At 34.5% G+C, this 19,963-nt stretch overlaps 1 protein-coding gene across 1 annotated transcript in view; it reads left to right on the forward strand.

The window, feature by feature from the left end:
- The window catches only part of TMPRSS11A (transmembrane serine protease 11A), a 49,613-nt gene that overhangs the window by 9,646 nt on the left and 20,004 nt on the right, over positions 1-19,963 (forward strand). Inside the window, exons 2-5 of the mRNA XM_079152678.1 lie at positions 2,571-2,692; positions 4,829-4,947; positions 16,396-16,463; positions 19,191-19,351. Of these exons, the coding sequence (XP_079008804.1) occupies positions 2,571-2,692; positions 4,829-4,947; positions 16,396-16,463; positions 19,191-19,351 (470 nt within the window). The remainder of the gene's footprint in view (positions 1-2,570; positions 2,693-4,828; positions 4,948-16,395; positions 16,464-19,190; positions 19,352-19,963) is intronic.

Raw genomic sequence — 19,963 nt, forward strand, 5'->3', positions numbered from 1 at the left:
CAGAAAAACTATACTATATGGAGAGATAGAGTTCAAAGCTTGTAAATATCCTTGAGTCGTAGCCTTTTGTTTTTTCGTTCTGTTTTTGTTTTCCAATGACTTGAAGTCACACTGCTAAGATTCTATGAGAAAAGGAAAGATCTAACAAATAGAAAATATATGAGTGAGTGAACAGATGAATAAATAACTGATAAACGTATTCAAGATTTAACATGCAATCGATGGAAAGGCAGTCTGGCACCGAGAATAAATTGTGTCCTAAAAGATAGAAGACCTGAGTTTATGAAACTACAAGTTCTATTTTATGGGAGAAACCACTTAGTATCTCTGAACCTCAGTTTCCTCATTTGGTAAGTGATTAAATTATATTAAATCATCTCTAATTTTTTTAAAATTTCTGAATTTAGGTTTCCAGTCATTTAAGAGAATAGGTAATGTCATACCCTGTGGACCTTCCATCTGTTGTTATATTTGAGTTGTCGTATAGTGAGCTTGTCTGTCAAAAGACACGCTGCCTTTCCACAGCCAATTCTCTAGATTATTATTAATCACTTAGTGCTCCCATGGTGAGTATTTTCTATACTCAACAGAATTCAGGTCTCTCAAATTCTATTCAGTTTATTGGGGTTGGGGATATAGCTCAGTTGGTACAGTGCTGGCTTTCCGTATACAAAGCCCTGGGTTCAATTCCCAGTGCCACCAAAAAAAAAAAAAAAAGCCTCTTCAGGTAATGCCAATCCTCAAATTCTATTTGGTTTATTGGCCACATTCATTTCTTATGCTCAAACTATTATTTTCTTAGCAACTTAGGCACAAATTATTTGTACCTATTGTCCAGGAATGTGTATATACAAAAGGACGTTAGGTTCAAAAGACAAATTTCTTGTCAATCAAATATTTATTAAAGCATACTTAACACAAAGCATTGCAGTAAATCCCATGAATGAAATATGAGAAATGTCTTTTGCCCCCTAAGAATTTTGGTTGTCACTATATACACACAAAATGATAAACAAAGTGGGCAATCCTAAGCCACTTGACTCTAATAAAGCAAGTATCCCTCAGCCTCTGTTATTTCGTATGTAAAATTGGTATAATACCTGCCTGACAGCCATAGAATAATGAAGTTCTTGCTCTGTACCAATTATCTGAGCAGGTTTTAATAGTAAAAGATGAATAATATTTGTGTAACCTATTGAAGAATTCCACTTAAATATTCATGCAAACAAATGAGCATTCATTCAAATAAATATTTGTTAAGCATAACTGTTAACCACAAGGTGTTGAAAGAAAAAAAGATTTTTTTTTCATCCAAAATTGGAATTTCCTCCATTCATGGTGTGATACGATATAGCAGCACTGCATTCGAAGTATTCTTGCCAAATGTAGTTAACCAAATCTAATTAAGGCTTTATACCTAAATTCCAGCTCACAGGAAATGATGGAGATAGAACAGCAAATTAATGTACACTACAAGAAAGCATTAGGACAAGTTCCTAAGTTTGGGCATTCTAAAAGACAATTGGTTTGATCTCTTCAACAAACCTATGTAATTTAAAAGTAAAAGAGCCAAATGCAGTGGTAATCCCAGTGGCTTGAGAGGCTGAGGCACGAGGATCATAAATTCAAGATAAACCTCAGTACCTTAGTGAGGTCCTAAGCAACTTAGTGAAACCCTATCTCAAAATAAAAAAATAAAAAGATCTGGGGATATGGCTGAGTGGTTAAGCTCTCCTGAGTTTAATTCCCCAGTACCAAAAATAAAAAATAAAAAAATAATAATTTAAAAGGAAGCAGGACTCTTTCAGATTAAGAGACTTAAAAGACGTAACAACCAAATTTACTACATGGTCTTTGATTATATTTGTACAGATCATCAGTAAATATAATGAGAACAGTAAAGCAAATGTAAGACCGAATGAGTTTTAGAAGATATTAGAAAAGAATTAATTTTTTCAGGAATGCTAATGATGTACTGATTATGTTAGACACATTCTAACTAGTTATAATAATGATTAAGCAAAAAGTAATAATGTCTTATTTCATAGTATAATGCAGCAGCAAAAAATGAAGTAAATACAGCAAAAATATTAGCAATTGATAAAATGAGATGAACATATAGATGTTTAATTATAATTCTGACTTCCTATGTGTCTGAAAGTTTTCAATAAATATGCAAAACAAAATAAGGTAAAATATATATATATTTGAAGTCATTGTATAATTTCTTTAAAAAATAGATACAAGAGATGACAAAGCATTGGAGAAAGGAGGAATGGTCCTTTTTCAAGAAACACGTACAAAGTATCGTACTACATTACTAAGAGCAGGCAGACCTGGCCACCAAAAGCCTCTAGAAATAGAAACAAGGAACAGCATTACCACTCTCAGATCCTGATTCTTTTAACTAATACCTCTCCTCAGGCCAAGATGGCCTTAACCAAAATAAAAGACAAAATGTCTTCTTGCTGTGAAAGGCAAGCTAGAGCAACATGAATTCATCCAAGGAGAATCAGGAAATCTGTAACCCTTGAAATGTGACAATAACCACTGGGCTTTTCTCTTTGCAGAGCAGTAGGACTTGGCACTCAAAACAGAGCAGCAAAGCCATGGATGATTGCCCTTCTCGTTCTATTGTCACTGACTATGGTGGCACTGACCACTGGCCTTCTGACTCACTTCTTAGTCTCTGGTAGGTAAAATTAAGTATTTCACTCAATTTTATTTCATTTATCAGCAAAACTTCATTTGTATGTATGTAAATGAAATTTTTAGAATTTACTCTGTAATTCCATTAGAAATAGTTACTAAATATCCATTACATACAAATACTTTTCTGCGTGCTCTGAATACAGCATTAAGCAAAGTGGATGAATTTTCTATTCTGAGTTCCCAATCCAGTAGCATTCTAAGAATCTACATAAAATGTCGAAAATTTTCATTCTGAAATTTACTTTACTAGTAATTAAACAACTCTCATCATCAGCCATTATATACTGAAGTAAAAAACAATGATAAATTTGTTATTAAAATGAACTCTTTTACTCATGATCATCATTTTCTGCCCACCAGCATTTCTAGGATAAAAGAAAAACATGTCTCTGTTGAAAGAATGAATTTCAAAATAATGACATGATATTTTCGCTGTTTTTTTATTATTGTTTATTTTTTCAATTTTTTAAAGACTGCATTTTGATTCATTGTACACAAATGGGGTACATCATTTTGTTTCTATGGTTGTTCATGATGTGGATTCATACCATTTGTGTAATCATAAATGTACATAGGGTAATGATGTCTGTCTCATTCCACCATTTTTCATACGCCCTCCTCCCTCTCATTTCTTTCTACATAATCTAAAGTTCCTCCATTCTTCTCTCACTCCACACACCCCTACCCCCATTATATATCATTCTCCATTTATCAGGGAGAACATTTGGCCTTTAGTTTTTTGGGATTGCCTTATTTCACTTAGCATGATATTCTCCAATTACATCTATTTATTTGCAAATGCCATAATATTATTCTTCTTTATGGCTGAATAATATTCCATTGTGTTACTAAGTTTTAAAGAAAAAATTATCCTTTTCAAAACAATATGCAGGGTTATATTTTTATTACCTAATATGTTTATGATTACACAAATAATGTTATTGGAAATTTTCTCTTTTTACATTCCCATCTCTCTGTGCAGAATAAAAAACATTTTTTGAATGTATGTGGTAAAATAAGTAGCTCAAGCTGCTTACTGGAATAGTAATGTCTCTTTTCACCTTCCACAGACTTGAGTGAGTAACACTGCCATTAGGAGACTAAACAGGCTTAACACCATATTCCTGGGCCGCATGGGACAAGTCCAGCTATAGTTTTGGGGAATGACAAAAAATTCACTTGACTGCACAAAAGCCCCTTTACTATGAGAGTAAGGTTTGATAACCATTTGAATTGTATTACATAAGTGATCAAGAAGACAAAAAAGCAGGATATGGTCCAGAGATGTTCCATTTGGGAAACAGTCCTGAGATTCCTCTCTTCCCTGGGTACACAGTCAGGAAACCCATTATTTTCTACTTGAGCTGGGATGCCCAAGACACCAGGTTTCTTCCAAGGTTACTCCATGCTCTCTCATGAATTTTTTGTGGCTTTCTTATCCTCTCTGAGCCTTTTTCCTAAGATTACCAAAGGTGTCAGGAGTCTCCAGTGCTCTATCTTGTCCTACCCTTCCTGACAGCCAAGCAGGGATCTGAATGACTTCTGTCTGTTACACATTTTCACTGCAACCTCAGACTGTTCTTTTCCTTAGCTTTTCTCTGCATGTTTTTCTTAGATGTGCCTGGTCTCTCATTACAAACCAAAATTTATACAATGTTCATTTACTCTGCCGTCAGTAGAACACATAGGTGGTTTACATTTCAGCTTAGCAATGCGAAATGAAGTAATGAACATTCACACTAGAGTCAGGCTAATTAGAGGTCAAAACATGAATAGGTCACGTAGCAGTTGCATAACATAAAGCAAGTTACTTAACACCACTGTATTTGACTTTCCTCATCTGTAAAATGGGGCGATGCCAATCTTAGCTGGTGTAAGTTTCAGAAGAATTAATAAAGTAAACAAAACAATGCTAGACACATAGTTACAACTCAAAAAATGTCAGCCACTATAATTAACATTTAACTTAATTGTTATTTTTATTGTATTTTAATGAAATTAGAAAGAAGCTCAGTGATATTTTTAGAACTTCATATTAGCCCCATTGTAGTTATGTCTTTGATCCTGAATTATTTGCCCAAATCATTTAATTTCCTACTTTCCATTTTCATCACAGGTGAGAAAATGGAATACTATCATGGCACCTTTAAAATTTCAGATCTTCAAGTCAATAGCAATTCTGGACAAAAGAGCACATACCAACTGAAGGACTTACGGGAGATGAGCGAAAATTTGGTAAATTGAATAAAATTCTCTTTATTGCAGAATGATGCAAGTGGGAAAATTTCCCTTATTTAGGAAAACATGATTTTCAGACCACCTGCAACAAAATCAACTTGCAGATTCCTAGGTTCCATACCATATGCTAAATTGGTATCTGATAGGACGAGTAGGTAGAGATAAGAGAAGTAAGGGAACCTGCCTGTCTAGCATATGGGTGATTCTGATAAACCGCTATTTCTTTTTTAAATTTTTTTTATTTGTTCTAATTGGTTATACATGACAATAGAATGCATTTTGATACATGGTACACAAATGGAGCATAACTTCTCACTCCTCTGACTGGACATGTGCTGAGTCACACCAGCAGTGTAATCATACATGTTTATAGGGTGATAATGTCCGTCTCATTCTATCATCCTTCACATCCCCACTGCCCAACCCCTCCCCTCACTTCCTTCTGCATAATCCAAAGTTCCTTCCTTCTTCCCTATTCACCCCCACTATGGATCAGCATCTGCTTATCAGAGAAAACATTTGGCCTTTGGTTTTTTGGGTTTGGCTTATTTCACTTAGCATGATATTCTCCAGCTCCATTCATTATGCAAATGCCATGATTTTATTCTTCTTTAAGGTTGAGTAATATTCCATTGTGCATATATATCACATTTTTTTATACATTCATCTGTTGAAGGGATCTAGGTTGGATCCATAGTTTAGCTATTGTGAATTGAGTTGCTATAAAAATTGATGTGGCTGTGTCACTGAGGTATGCTGATTTTAAGTCCTTTGGGTATAAACCAAGAAGTGGGATAGCTGGGTCAAATGGTGAGTCCATTCCAAGTTTTCTGAAGAATCTCCATATTACTTTCCATAATGGTTGCACCAATCTACAGTCCTGCCAGCAATGTATGAATGTAACTTTTTCCCCACATCCTTGCCAACACTTATCATTGCTTGTATTTTTAATAATTGCCATTCTGACTAGAGTGAAATGAAATCTTAGAGTAGTTCTGATTTGTATTTCTCTAATGCTAGAGATGATGAACGTTTTTTTTCATGTTTTGTTGATCAGTAATACTTCCTCTACTGTGAAGTGTCTGTTCAGTTGCTCAGCCCATTTATTGATTGGGTTATATGGTTTTTTGGTGTTAAATTTTTTGAGTTCTTTGTATATTGTGGAGATTAGTACTCTATCTGAGGTGCATGTGGTAAAGATTTTCTCCCATTCTATAGGCTCTCTCTTCGTGTTATTGATTATTTCCTCTGCCTAGAAGAAGCTTTTTAGTTTGAGTCCATCCTATTTATTGATTCTTGATTTTATTTCTTGCACTTTAGGAGTCTTGTTAAGGAAGTCAGTCCTAAACTGACATGATGAAGATTTGGTCCTACTTTTTCTTCTATTAAGCACAGGGTCTCTGTTCTAGTGATTAAGTCTTTGATCCACTTTGAGTTGATTTTTGTGCAGGGTTAGAAATAGAGGTTTAACTCATTTTGTTACGTATGAATTTCCAGTTTTACCAGCATCATTTGTTGTTTTCTCCATTGTATGTTTTTGGTGCCGTTAGCTAGTATGAGATAACAGTATTTATGTGGGATTATCTCAGTGTCTTCTACTTTGTACCATTGGTCTACATGTCTATTTTGGTGCCAATACCATGCCATTTTTGTTTCTATTGCTCTGTAGTATAGTTTAAGTTCTGGTATTGTGATACCTCCTGCCTCACTCTTCTTGCTAAGGATTGCTTTGGCAATTCTGTGTCTCTTATTTTTCCAGAGGAATTTCATGATTGCTTTTTCTAGTTCTATGAAAAATGTCATAGGGATTTTAATAGGAATTTCATTGAATCTGTATAACACTTTTGGTAGTACAGTCATTTTGACAATATTAATTCTGCCTATCCAAAAAAATGGGAGACTTTTCCATCTTCTGAGATCGTCTTCAATTTCTTTCTTTAGTGTTCTGTAGTTCTCATTGTAGAGGTCTTTCACCTCTTTTGTTACATTGATTCCCAAGTATTTTATTTATTCTTTTTCGAGGCTATTGTGAATGAGGTACTTCTCTTAATTTCTCTTTCAGTGGATTCATCTCTTAGGTATAGAAATGCATTTGATTTCTAGGTATTGATTTTATTTCTTGCTACTTTGATGAATTCATTTATGAGTTCTAGAATTTTTGGTGAAATTTTTGGGATCCTCTAAATATAGAATCATGTTGTCTGCAAATAGGGATGATTTGAGTTATTTTCCTATTTGTATTCCTCTAATTTCTTTCATCTGTATGATTGCTCTGGCTAGAGTTTCAAGGACAATGTTGAATAAAAGTGGTGACAGAGGGCATCCCTGTCTTGTTCCAGTTTTTAGAGGGAGTGTTTTCAATTTTTTTCCATTTAGAATGATGTTGGCCTTGGGCTTACCACATATAGCTCTTACAATGTTGAGGTATATTTCTACTATCCCTAGGTTTTTTAGTGTTTAGAACATGAAGAAGTGCTGTATTTTGTCAAATGCTTTTTCTGTATCTATTGAGATAATCATGATTCTTGTATTTAAGACTATTGATGTGATGAACTACATTTATTGATTTTCATATGTTGAACGAACCCTGCATTCCTGGGATGAACCCCACTTGATCATGGTGAACTATCTTTTTAATGTGTTTTTGTATGCAACTTGCCAGAATTTTATTGAGAAATTTTTGCACCTTTATTTATCAGGGATATTGATAAACCACCATTTCTAACTCAACCATTTCATTGAAAGAGGAGAGACTTGAGGCCAGGATACCCGAGCCCATCGCCTGCCCCCCCATGTCACTATAATGTTTCCCTAAAGAAAAGCCTAGCTATACCAGAAATAATTATTTTTAAAACTACATGATTTTTATTTTCCTAACCACATTTTAAGAATTAGGGCCTGTTTATATGAGAAAAGAAAGGGCAATAAAAATGTTAATATTATCTTGTATATGTATTATTCAAGACAGCAAACCCAGACTTACTATGTAACATTCAAGTTAAATACTAACAATTTTATTAAAATGCAGCATTTCCCTCAAAGGACAAAATATACACCCAGTTGTATAAAGCTCTGCTTAAGAGTCTCATGAACCCTCACTCAAAATCAATAAAGGTTAACTTCCTAACAAGGAAGCACACAAATACAAAGTGATTTTAAAAGACAAGAAATGACATAAATATTGGTTTGTTTAAGTCAAAAAATACTCTTTCCTCACAACATTTCCTTTCTTTCTGCACTCAATTGTCATTTTTCCATGTCACCATCTGCTCTTGTTTATAGCATACTCAGTTACAATGTATTTACTATAATATGCTTATTATTGATGGTATTTATAACATATTTTCAATTAATATGAAATTGTACAGTTTTCTATCTTGCAGTCCATCCCCCAGTCAATAACTAATGTTTACAGATCAATGGTTCCTTCCATTCTTTTATATTCAGAACACCTTAGAAAATGACATTTTTACAACCAATTCTTGAGGAATGACAAAATGAACCTGAAATCTGCATATATATTCCAATACCTTCTCTACTCCTCTTATCCTAATGACTTCAAATAACCTCCTCAATGTTAAAAAAAAAATCTAAAAATGCTTTAGTGAAAAATAGAAATTCCTTGAATAAAAAGAAATGTTATAATTTATTGAAAAGCTCAAAATTCATTTTCTTTTACATTATTGCTGTTTTAAATTAAGAAATTGTGCCTATTGAAGTAAATAGGAATGTAATAGGTCTTAAAAGAAGTGAAAGAAATGCAAGGTACATCTATAACAGAAACTATGTTTGAAAGTGGACTTTTGAGTTGAAGTTCAGCATGTGTTTCTAAGAATGCAGGAACCTCAGGGACAGAGGCTAAATTAAGCAGTGACACGTTATCAGGAAGGTATTTGCAAGGCCCTTCCCTGATTCTCATGTTTATTTATTCTTGTTCATCCCTATAAGATAAGTCCATATTGCTGCTCCTGCAAGCAACGATTCTGTTTCATGACTATTATTTTGTTTATATGCATTCTTATAAAAATACATTTTGGTTTATATATGTGCACAAGCTGTAAACTTTTGTTTTATAAATCACTTCTGTTCCACACTTTTTTACTCAGAACTTTTTTTAAAAGATCTATCTATATTACTACTGTTCATATGATTCATGGCTATTAACTGCTACATGAAGATTATTAATTAAATCTGCCATATTTAAAAAAAAAACTGCCATATTTTGCCTGCACACTTGCCTGTCACCCCAAGAAGTATAGCCCTAAGCAGACTCTTACTGATCCCTTTAAAGATCCATGCAAGCACTTCTGGGGCAGAATTACTGGGTTATTGAGCATATGCACACCTAATTCAACAAATTGATGTAGAATTGATCTTCAGAATGACTGAATCCGTGTGTACTCTCATCTGCAAAGCATAAAGGTTCACATGTCCCCACACCTTTGCCAACAATTGGGTATCTTAGTCTTTTGTGGCTGCTACAAAAAATATATATTTCACAAAATGGGTGACTTAAACTACAAACATTTATTTCAAACAGTTCAGGAGGTTCAGGAGTCCAAGATGAAGCCCCTAATAATAATACAATGACCAGTGAGGACCTGCTTCCTGGTTCACCAGAAACCATCTTCTTGCTGTGCCCTCAAATTGTGGAAGGGGCAAGAGAACTCCTTTTATACAGATACTACTCTCTTTAGGGCTCCACCTCTGTGACCAAATTACCTCCCTAAAATCTCATCTCCTAATACTATCACCTTGAAGATTAGATTTGCAAAATATGAATTTGGGGGATACATATTCATTCCAAAGTATTTGGTATTATTTGGATTTTTTTTTTTCTTTTCTGGGTATTATTTGTCAGGCTAACAGACATCAAGTAGTATTGTACTCATGAATTGATTTTCATTTTTTAAATTACTAACAAGTTTGGGCATTATCACTTATGCTCACTAACCTTTTGGGCTTTTGTGTCTATAAATTGCATATACATGTTCTTTGCTTATTTGTTCTGTTAGAGCTGCTTTTTCAATTCATAGTGCTTTGTAGGGGTTATTTACATGTTTTAGATGTTAATAGTGTCAGTTGTAGACATTGTGCTTCTACTAATACTGACCAAGAAACACAAATTCACAAGTTCGAAATAGTCACGTTCATTGATTTTCTTTGCCTTCCAAATGTGGCTGAATTTTCTTTTAAAGAAGTTCTTCCTTCTTTTAAATCACACAAAAAATTTTTACTATATTTTCTTCTATCATGTTTTTAATTTTATGCTTTTTTTGGCAAAAATATTTTTTTTACATATATGTAGATCAATGTAAAGCAACAAGACAGAGGTAATAAAACTGTTGGGTGAAGATGAAAAGTTTGTGGATATTTACTATCACATTTTTTCTACTCTTTTATAAGTTGTTTTCATCATGAAAAATTGGAAAATAACAGTTTCAATGCTTTAAAAAAGTCAACAGGTATACTCTCTTCACAGAAGCTATTAAACTATGAGACTTAGCAATATAAAAAACACAAGGGCATGGTAAAAACATATTAAGTCTTCAATGCATCTAGAGAATACATTGAATGTGCTATTAGGCAGGGATCCAGATTTTAGCATCTTTTTAAAATATAACCAACTAAACAATCTAAGTTCTTCCAAATATATAGTATGATTATTGAGCTCACTGAATTTCTTGGCACCTAAATCTTACTACAGAGGAAACATGATCTATCTCCTCAAATTGCTCCCAATCTCTTTGGAGAGATGTGAGTAACGCACGAAACTGAACAGCATGACATGATATAATTAAGGATTAAATTGTAGGTTGAGGAAAATAAGTGCAGAAGAATTTAAAAGAAAGAGAAGATCAAGGAAGGTTCCCATGGTTCATATTATTTTACTCTTGTTTAAAGGAGGCAGGTCCCCCCCGTCACCCCCCCACCACCAAGTTTGCTTTAGAAGAATTACAGGAAGGATTTATGCCTCCTCCTGAGCCACTCCTGTTTATTGTTGCTAAATCCTAATGAATACAACCAGATTCTTTTCTCTCTCCTGTATGTGTGCTAATTAGATCATCAAGAAAGACAGGTTGCAGGCCTTGTTCTCCCACATAATTCTGGCTTTGTTGATTTGAATGTAAATAGAGATGCACAAGTAAATGAGTGTGTGCACACATATTGCTAAAATTCATCCCATTCCCTGAGATAGTGGGACAGACTTAATTTCTTCTCTCATATCATCCTTCAGAGAAGACCTCAGTAACTAGATACTAGTAAAGATACTCCTAAGCTTACGATCAGGTTACCTCCCAATAAATTCATTGAAAATACCATAAGCTAAAAATGCACTGAATATACTTAACCTACCAAATATCACAAATTAGCCAGGTCTACCCAAAAAATGCTCAAAACATTTACACCTATAAGGTGGGGTGAATTGTGTACTACAAAGACTATTTAATAAGAAAGGGTTGGATGCCTCATGTAATTTATTGAAGGTTAATTTACTGAAGAAAATAAAACTAGCAAATGATACAGGGTCAGCATTTGAAAGCAATCATTCTGATTTGAGATTCTGTGTTTTAATAAACTTCATCCTCCAAGAATCATCTGCATGATTTTACTTCCCATCTATCATCCCACAAAATACCAGAGGAACTATTACTTTATTAACAAGAGATAAAGACTACGATCTGCATTAATTATGGCGAAGCTGAATTTGCTTAGGATTTTCTCCCCCTAAAAATACTACCCCTAGACTTAAAGAAGTTCTAGATTTTATTTTATGCGTACTCTGAACACCAGAAACAGGCCCCCAAATCATCCTCAAAATATGTGTGTAGAGTTGTAGAGACAACAAACTTAGAAACAGAAAGTGACAAGAAAAGATAAATGTCATTTAGGTGCACTCTCTATTAGAAGGAAAAGGTAAGATATTGGACTCTGACGGGCACTGCAGTAGGAAGTTCTTCTGAGAGATACTATGTCAAAGTAACCTTAGCAAAGGTGTTAAAAACTATCTGAAATTGGGAATTGTAGAAGGAAAAGACAGTGAAAGATGTCCTAGAAAGACTGACTTTGAAAACCTGGAGAAAAGACAAATAATAAGAATGAGCAGAATTGGGCACCGAGGCACACACATGTAATCCCAGCAGCTCAGGAGACTGAGGCAGGAGGATTGCGAGTTCAAAGCTGCCTCAGCAATTTAGCAAGGCCCTGGATAACTCAGTGAGACTCTGTCTCTAAATAAAATATTTTTTAAAAAGGGCTGGAAATGTAGTCCAGTGGTTAAGCACCCTGGGTTCAATCCCAGGTACCCAAAACAAACAAACAAAAATCTGGAGATTTAAATAGATACAATAAAACTTCAATGAATTGTAACAAAAGTTACCAAGATATGCTTCTTATTTTTGGAGGTGTTTTTGCAGTTTCCAGCCCACTTGGGCACCATGCACTGCCTGTCAGTGGGCAGCAGGTCTTGGTGGGAGCCAATCTGTGTGATGACTCTGAGGTCAGCACTACAAGGGCATTAACAAACTCTGAAGCTGGATGGCCTTGGGTTCAGTCCTGGTTGTGTGACTTACAGCTGTGTCACCTTGGGCAAGTCATTTCCTCATCCATATAATACGAATAATAAGGGATTCCCTTCAGATGTTGATGTTAAAAGCAAATGGACTCAAGTATTTGAGTTTGTAATTGGTGCACAGTTGGCAGACAGCAGTGCAGTGATAATTACTCCTTCTGTTATAACAATTGTAGCCTACCAAGGAGCTTTCCACAAGAAATTAAACAGTCTAAAAATGTCCACAAGGAGAAAAATTTCCCTTCTAATAATTCAGGTGTAATTTGCTTTTTTTCGCTGGGAGCCTTAATCGCAATCTGATGTATAAAATACAGTAAAAACCCTTGTAATGGTTTCCGAGTAAATATAAACCTTTCTCATAAATTTTCACATTCATTCATCCAACAAAAACGTGCTGCATACCTATCATACGCAAAGCACTAAGCTAGATGCTGTAGAATATGAAAACATAAATCATTATCTCTATGCACAAAGAGTTTGCAGTTTAGTAAAGGAAATGATACGTTTACATAGAGAGTAAGAAAGTATGAGAGGGATAAGAAAAACTGAGACAGAAGGAGGAGAGATTAGTCTGAGGATGAAAGACTAATACCAAGAAGGTATTATCTGAAATAGATCTTGAAGAAGAATTGTGATTCAGAAAAGCGGAGCTAGCAGAAGGTATTACAACCCAAAGGAATAGCCTGAAAAGAACAAAGTACACAGGATAATGAGGGCCATGCCTGTGAGTTACTGGTATCTAGAAGCCTGAGTAAGCAAGCTAGTGACAAATGGTGAGGCCTTTAAATGTCCGATATTATGAATAACAGCTCAACTGCAGTAATACCCTACTCTCTATTCCCACCTTGATTTCGGCCCTTGTAGCAATGTAACTTCAATTAAGTCTTACTTAAACCAAAAGTTTCTTTTAAAAAGAAATACCATCATTCTCTTACATCATCCTTTGTATGACATCCTTAAAATAGTTAGGAGAAAGTCACTGGATGTAAAGTTTTTTGCAGACTATTGTTGGTTCTTTCTTCTCAGGAGATCATCTGGTGTTGTTAGAAGCAAGAGATTTATATTCCATTTGCCAACCTTCAGTGGCATGTCTCTTTGAAGCTTGCAATCTCAGCACTGCAATACCCACTGTGTGAACACATAGAACAAAAGAGGCTGGTTGAAAAGCATGTGACAGAGAAAGGCAGCAACATGTGTAAACAGAGCTAGTACAGGAATGAGAGCAGAATGGCAGGGTGTATCTATTTGTTTGAGTTGTCAACTTTTCCTTAACTCTAATTAAACACCCAACTAACCTCCAATTGCCCTCTTAGAACGTAATCTCAGTGTAACTTCCAGCATTTCAAAATCAATAAGCAGAAAGAAGTGCCATCCTACTTGAAAAGGGGTCTTTGTTCAATGTTAGGAGATTAACTACAGATCTTTCCAAATGCCAAAAAGTGAGATGTAGAAAAGTTTTACAAAGCACTGACTCTTATTAAGTTGCAGTAAGTTCTATTAAGTTGCATAAATAGCAAGAAACTGGTACATAGCTTTGAAAAAACAAAGAGTTCTCTAAAACTATTGGGAATTTGGAATGCTATCATGTGCACAGAAAGAATGTTTCTGATGATGTAAGTATTAACCTGCCAAGGAAACACAATTTCAGGGTCTCTAAAAAGCTCATTTATAAATAAACTCGATTTAGCAATGAGTTTATGTTTGTTTTCTTCGATCATTCTTCTGTTGTAAATTCATTAGAATAGGAACTCTTTTTACCAGTTCTTGAACTTCTTTGCTCAAAGTGTTGTCCTCGCACTGCCTGTAACACCTCAAGATCCCTGATCTCATCTCAGACTAAATTGAGACTTTCTAGCGAAAAGGTCCTGGAATTTAAATTATACAGAAAAAAACTTCTTTATTGTGATCACATAGGTTATTTCTACTTAGATTCTTTTTACATTATTCTTTCAGCTCCTATCTTCCCAGAGAACCTAACCATTCAAAGATGGAATGTATTCTGTATTTAGCTATTCTCCACAGGCAAGTGCCAGATGGATGCTATCATACACAGAGTTGCAAATTTTATCCAGTGCCTTCCCCACACGTTACAAATGGCCAAGAATCAATTGTGCATGGAACTTACTCAGGGGATAATTGCAAACCAAATTTTTTAAACATCCAAGTGCCATTTACTTTTATTTCTTTTAAAATTTATTGCTTTTCTCCCTGTTTCTTTTGATTTATCTTTTCTTTCAGACTTTCCTCCCAGTTACCAAGAAATAGTACTGACGGAGGGTAACACTGTCACTCTTGCAAAAACACATCTTGTAAAATAGTTTCATTTCTAGAATATAAGCCCCAAACCACCAAATTTATGTTTTCCTTAAGTACAGATAAGGGTGTATTTTGAATATTAACAACGTATTTCTTAAATGCTGCCTTTGATCTTATGTTTAAAGCTATTATCAAGTATATATTTTACAAGTTATATCATGTTATCTTTAGGTCAGTCAACTATTTGAAAACCTGTTGTTATGTGTTCTAGAAAAAAAATTGAAGTAAAATTTTTATCATATTTAACAAAGAGGCAAGACTTGAGTTTAAGTCCCAGTTTGTCATTATCTGTTGAAGCCAGGGAAATTCACATAGTGTCTCTAACTCAGTTTCCTCTTCTAGTAAAACAGTGAACAATAATTCTTTTTCCAGGAATAATTATAAGGGTTAAAGGAAATAATGAATATTTTGGTTCCAAATGAAGCATCTATAAATTTCTGATGGTCCTATCTTGTTCCTTGGTCTCTAAAACAGACTTCCCTTCATTTTTTTTTTTTTTGTGATTTTTTTAAAAAATTAGTTGGTTTTCCTGCCCCTTCTTTCAGGATTTAGGATCCTCTACTGCCACTCCATCCACACACTTGGCTCATCTGCTATCTACCATGACCTCCGGTGCCTGCATTCAGGTGACACTTTTTGCCAAGTGGCTAGGGGATACTGCCAGGCAAGCACTAGGTACGACAGACCACAATAGCATGATGCTGTGGCAGGCAATTAAAACTGTTGCATAAGTTTCAAAATCAGTTGCTTTTCTTTTTCTTTTTCTTTGGCAACATAAATGGAATAGTGCAACTTTGTTCTATTATTTTAACACTATCTTACTCTTTCTTCCTTTGTTATCGACCCTAGAGTTGACAATCAACAATTTAAAAATCTTTGGCTGTCTCTTAAGTCCCTAGTTCTTCTGCCTTGTCTCTTACAACCAAAGATGTACAGAGAAGTTAAGACCTACAATATCAGGATGGGGGGTAGGGAACCACCAGCAACTACCTATCAAAACATGCCTGGAATTTTGTGTTTCATCCTTCTAACCTTGTGAGTGGCCTATCACCATCTTTGTCTCACAGGTTAGGAAGTAGGCTCACATTGGTTTGGTAACTCTTCCAAGGTTACCCAGTTCGTGAGCAGGAAAATATGTTCAAACCCAAGATGAAGATCAAGTCCTCTCTACCATATCTCAAAGCTTTGTTCCATGTCCCATCTTTATTGTGTCTTTCTACTAAGAAAGGATGTAGAATGATATCTTCTACTCCACATATCACACTAGACATTAGAAATATATGGGAAAACTTTTAAAAATATGAGTGCCTAGGTCCCTGTAAGACCAACTGAAACCAATTGAAACCAAAATTCTGGAAGAGAAACCCCAACATCTTGTTTTGAATTCAGCAGATTATTCTATTATATTGCAAAGGTTGAGAATTGCTGATTTAAATGATGATGTTACTCCTTGTTACTCCTGTGCAATTTTATTTCTGTTGCTATAACATTTATTCAGGGTTATAGTTTTATTATAAAATACCTTATTAACAATAGTTTCTCTCCTGTAATCATAGGTGGATGAAATATTTATTGACTCGGCCTTGAACAAGCACTATATCAAGAACCAAATAGTCAGACTAACGTATGTATGTTTGGGTAAAGGGGTAGTTACAAGCCTGGAGGGACAAAGGGCCAAGGACACAAGAGCCTCATATGTGTGTGTCTGTGTGTGCTAGGCTCTTGGCAAGGATTTTTCATAAACATTTTATCTATAATAATCTCAAGATATGGGACTGACCACCATTTTGTAAACTAAAATAAAACCCTAAGATTTGGGAAGCAGGGTAAGTGATATATTTAAAGTTCCCCAATGGACAGTTACCTCAAGTGACAGAACCAGGACACAAATCCCACTGATGATTTATGATTGGAATCTGTCAAAACCCATAGCCTCAAGAAAAGCCAGCAGCATGTCTTTGCATGCACCAAGTTATATGCTTGTATGCTTTTGACAGATAAGTCATTTCAAAAGCATTAAGAAGACAAAATGGACTACAAAAGGTAATCATGAGTTTTACCTATAATGAAACCCTAGTTACAGGAGGCATGTTCAAACAAAAAGATGTTCCTGCAGAAATAAATGTTCTTTTGTTGTGGAGAGAAAAGATTCTTATCAGTTGCAGATGTTGCTCAGAGGTTTCAATTATGTTATTTTGAAAATTATGCAGTAGGATATATATGTAATAGGCACAAACGTATTTATGACTCATCTTCTTAAAGAAAAAGGATATATTCAGACATGAATTTATTTGAAGGAAATAATAATCATTTTTATTACCAATAGACTAATGCTTTATTGGCAGACTTGCTCCAAGTTCTTTACATCTTTACTGATAACTAGGGACTTCCATAAAGCCTTATAATGCAAATTAGACAATTTAGAAGATAAAAGCATTCCTAGATTTTTTCCTCTCCATTTTCAAATTTGCCATAGGATTCTAGTATTATCATCACTGTATGAATTCCTTTGGATTTGTAGCCATTACCACTATGCAATAGTTTGTGGGGAGTCCAGAGAAATTCTACCTATTAAAAAGTGTTAATTCTTCTGATTTAAAATTTTTGAAATTTTTAAAATTAATTTTTCCTCTTATGAAAAATCAATTGGTTACCTGTTTGCCAATTTGACATAAAATTCTGATGATTTATAGTTCTACATTTCAGAGCACAAATGGACCACTATACATAAAATATTTCAGAAGTGATATGATTTACTCTTTTTTAGTCAAAAGATTCAGGATGACAGACTTCTAATTTTTTTAGAGCTTTGATTTTTTTTTTTTTTTTTGTAGTATAAAAATAAGAAGCATGGCAGATGTGTTAATTTCAGTTTTTAAAAAGACCTTGAATTATTTGATTTTCCTGTTTGAAGAGAGTGTAATACTTCAGTTCCATTGGACTGCAAATTAGTGCAATCACTTTGGAAAGCAGTATGGAGATTCCTTCAAAGACTAAGACTAGAACTACTATATGACCCAGCTATCCCACTCCTTAGTATTTATTCAAATAAGCTAAAACCAGCATACTACAATGATACATTCATACCAATGTTTATAGAAGCACAATTATAATAGGCAATTTATGGAACCAGTCATCAACAGATAAATGGATAAAGAAAATCTGGTACATATGCACAGTGGCATTTCACTAAACTATAAAGAAGAATAAAATTGTGTCACTTGGTGGGAAATAGATGGAACTGGAGAACACCAAGCTAACTGAAAGAAACCAGACTCAGAAAGTCAAGTGTCATAAGCTTTCTCTCACATGTAGAAGATAGAAAGAAAGGAATTTTTTAAAAGGTGGGGGAGGGTCTCATAAAAGAAGACAACAGAGTAGAGGAACAGGATCAAGAGAGAGGGAGAAAGGTAGGGCATAGAGAAGTACTGGGGAGTGAAATCTACCAAATTATATTATGTTCATGTTAGATTATACCACAATGAATACTGCTTTTACATATAATTATACTACATTAATTAAAATAATAATAACAATGGAAGAGAGATCAATAGAGTAGAACAAGTGGATCTGGGGAGGGAGGAAGGGAAAGAAAAGGAAGGAACCAGGGAACATAATTGATCAAATTATATGCACATACTAACATCACATAATGAATTCCACTATTATGTATAATCATAATGCACCAGTAAGAATAACTTTAAAAAATACTAAAAAAATTTCAGTTCCACAGGTGAAGAGACTTGATTCATTTTATATGAAAAAGTTCAAGGAACTGAGCATATTTAATCTAGAGTATACCAGGACCACACCTTATTATCTTCAAATATTTTACATGGAAGAGGAAATTAATTGGTTGTGTTATTTAAGCCTTAGGAAATTATAGATAAAGAGAGATATCTTGCAACTTAAGGAACTCTTAGAATCAGAGCTGACTAATGAGAAAACAGCCTCTTTAGAGGATGAATTTCCCATTATTTTAATGACTGCACTGGGGTTGGAGGACCGCTTGGCATGGATGGTGTAGAAATGGTTCATTTATCAAATGTATAATTGATTCTAAGAGAACATGAAAGCCTCTTTCAACCTTCAGGATTTCTTACTTTGATGATGAATTTTCTGAATCTTACACAACTACTATAACAATTAATGGGGAATGCACTCATAATAAAAGCAAGAAGAGGAAATACTGAAGTGGCATTAGGTCACAGAGTAACACATCGAAGAGCGTGAATGTGAATTAACACACGCAGCAATTGAGACATAATTCAGGGGAAGAAGATATAGGAAAAAGTGTAAGACAATAACCAGATACATTCTTTGAATATGTACTTTCTCTTGTGTGTCACAGTCCAGAGGTAGATGGTGTAAAAGCAGACATCATCATGGTTTTCCAGTTCCCCTCTACTGGGCAAAGAACATTAAGAGAGAAGAAAATCCATAACATCTTAAATCAGAAGATAAGGAATGCAAGAGCCTTGCCAATAGATGTCTCCTCAGTTCAAGTTAATGGTAAGTAGGTATTTTACCTATGATATGAAGTCTCTGTTAGGCCCATGTTTTGTATTATCAGAAACTCACTTGTCATTATTTCCATTTCAAATAATATTATTTCAAATAATAGCTCAAATTCATATGGAAAAATCTTCAACTTAAGTGACATTTCAAGTTTTTATTATTCTCTGATGAAAACATGTCTGAAGTTACTCATCAGTGGTTTTCCTGGAAGTAATTGATTGAAATTCATTCCCAAAGAAAAGCAAACCTTTACCACAAACAAAGGGTTAATAGAAAAGTCATTGACTTCATGACTAATCAAGTGAAAATACCAAGAGTTAAGCAGTAATTATAGTTCTGGGTGGGAACTTCCAAAAACAAAACTCATTTGTTGCCTTTATGGATAGTTTCTGTATATGGTGATGTTATTAAGTTTTTGTTAGCTTTCTTCCTATGAGCATTTGGGAAAATGGTAAACCATCTTTGAAATCCCAAAAGCCATCTGATAAAAAATGCTTTCAAAATCCATAGACTAGAAAAAAAATTCTCTAAAGTGATTTAGTCATAGTCCATTTTTCTCTTTTTGGCTCACCCTTAGCTCATTATACCACCATCACTTCCCTAAAT

This window comes from Sciurus vulgaris, assembly GCF_902686455.1.
Source record: "Sciurus vulgaris genome assembly, chromosome: 9".
NCBI lineage: Eukaryota > Metazoa > Chordata > Mammalia > Rodentia > Sciuridae > Sciurus > Sciurus vulgaris.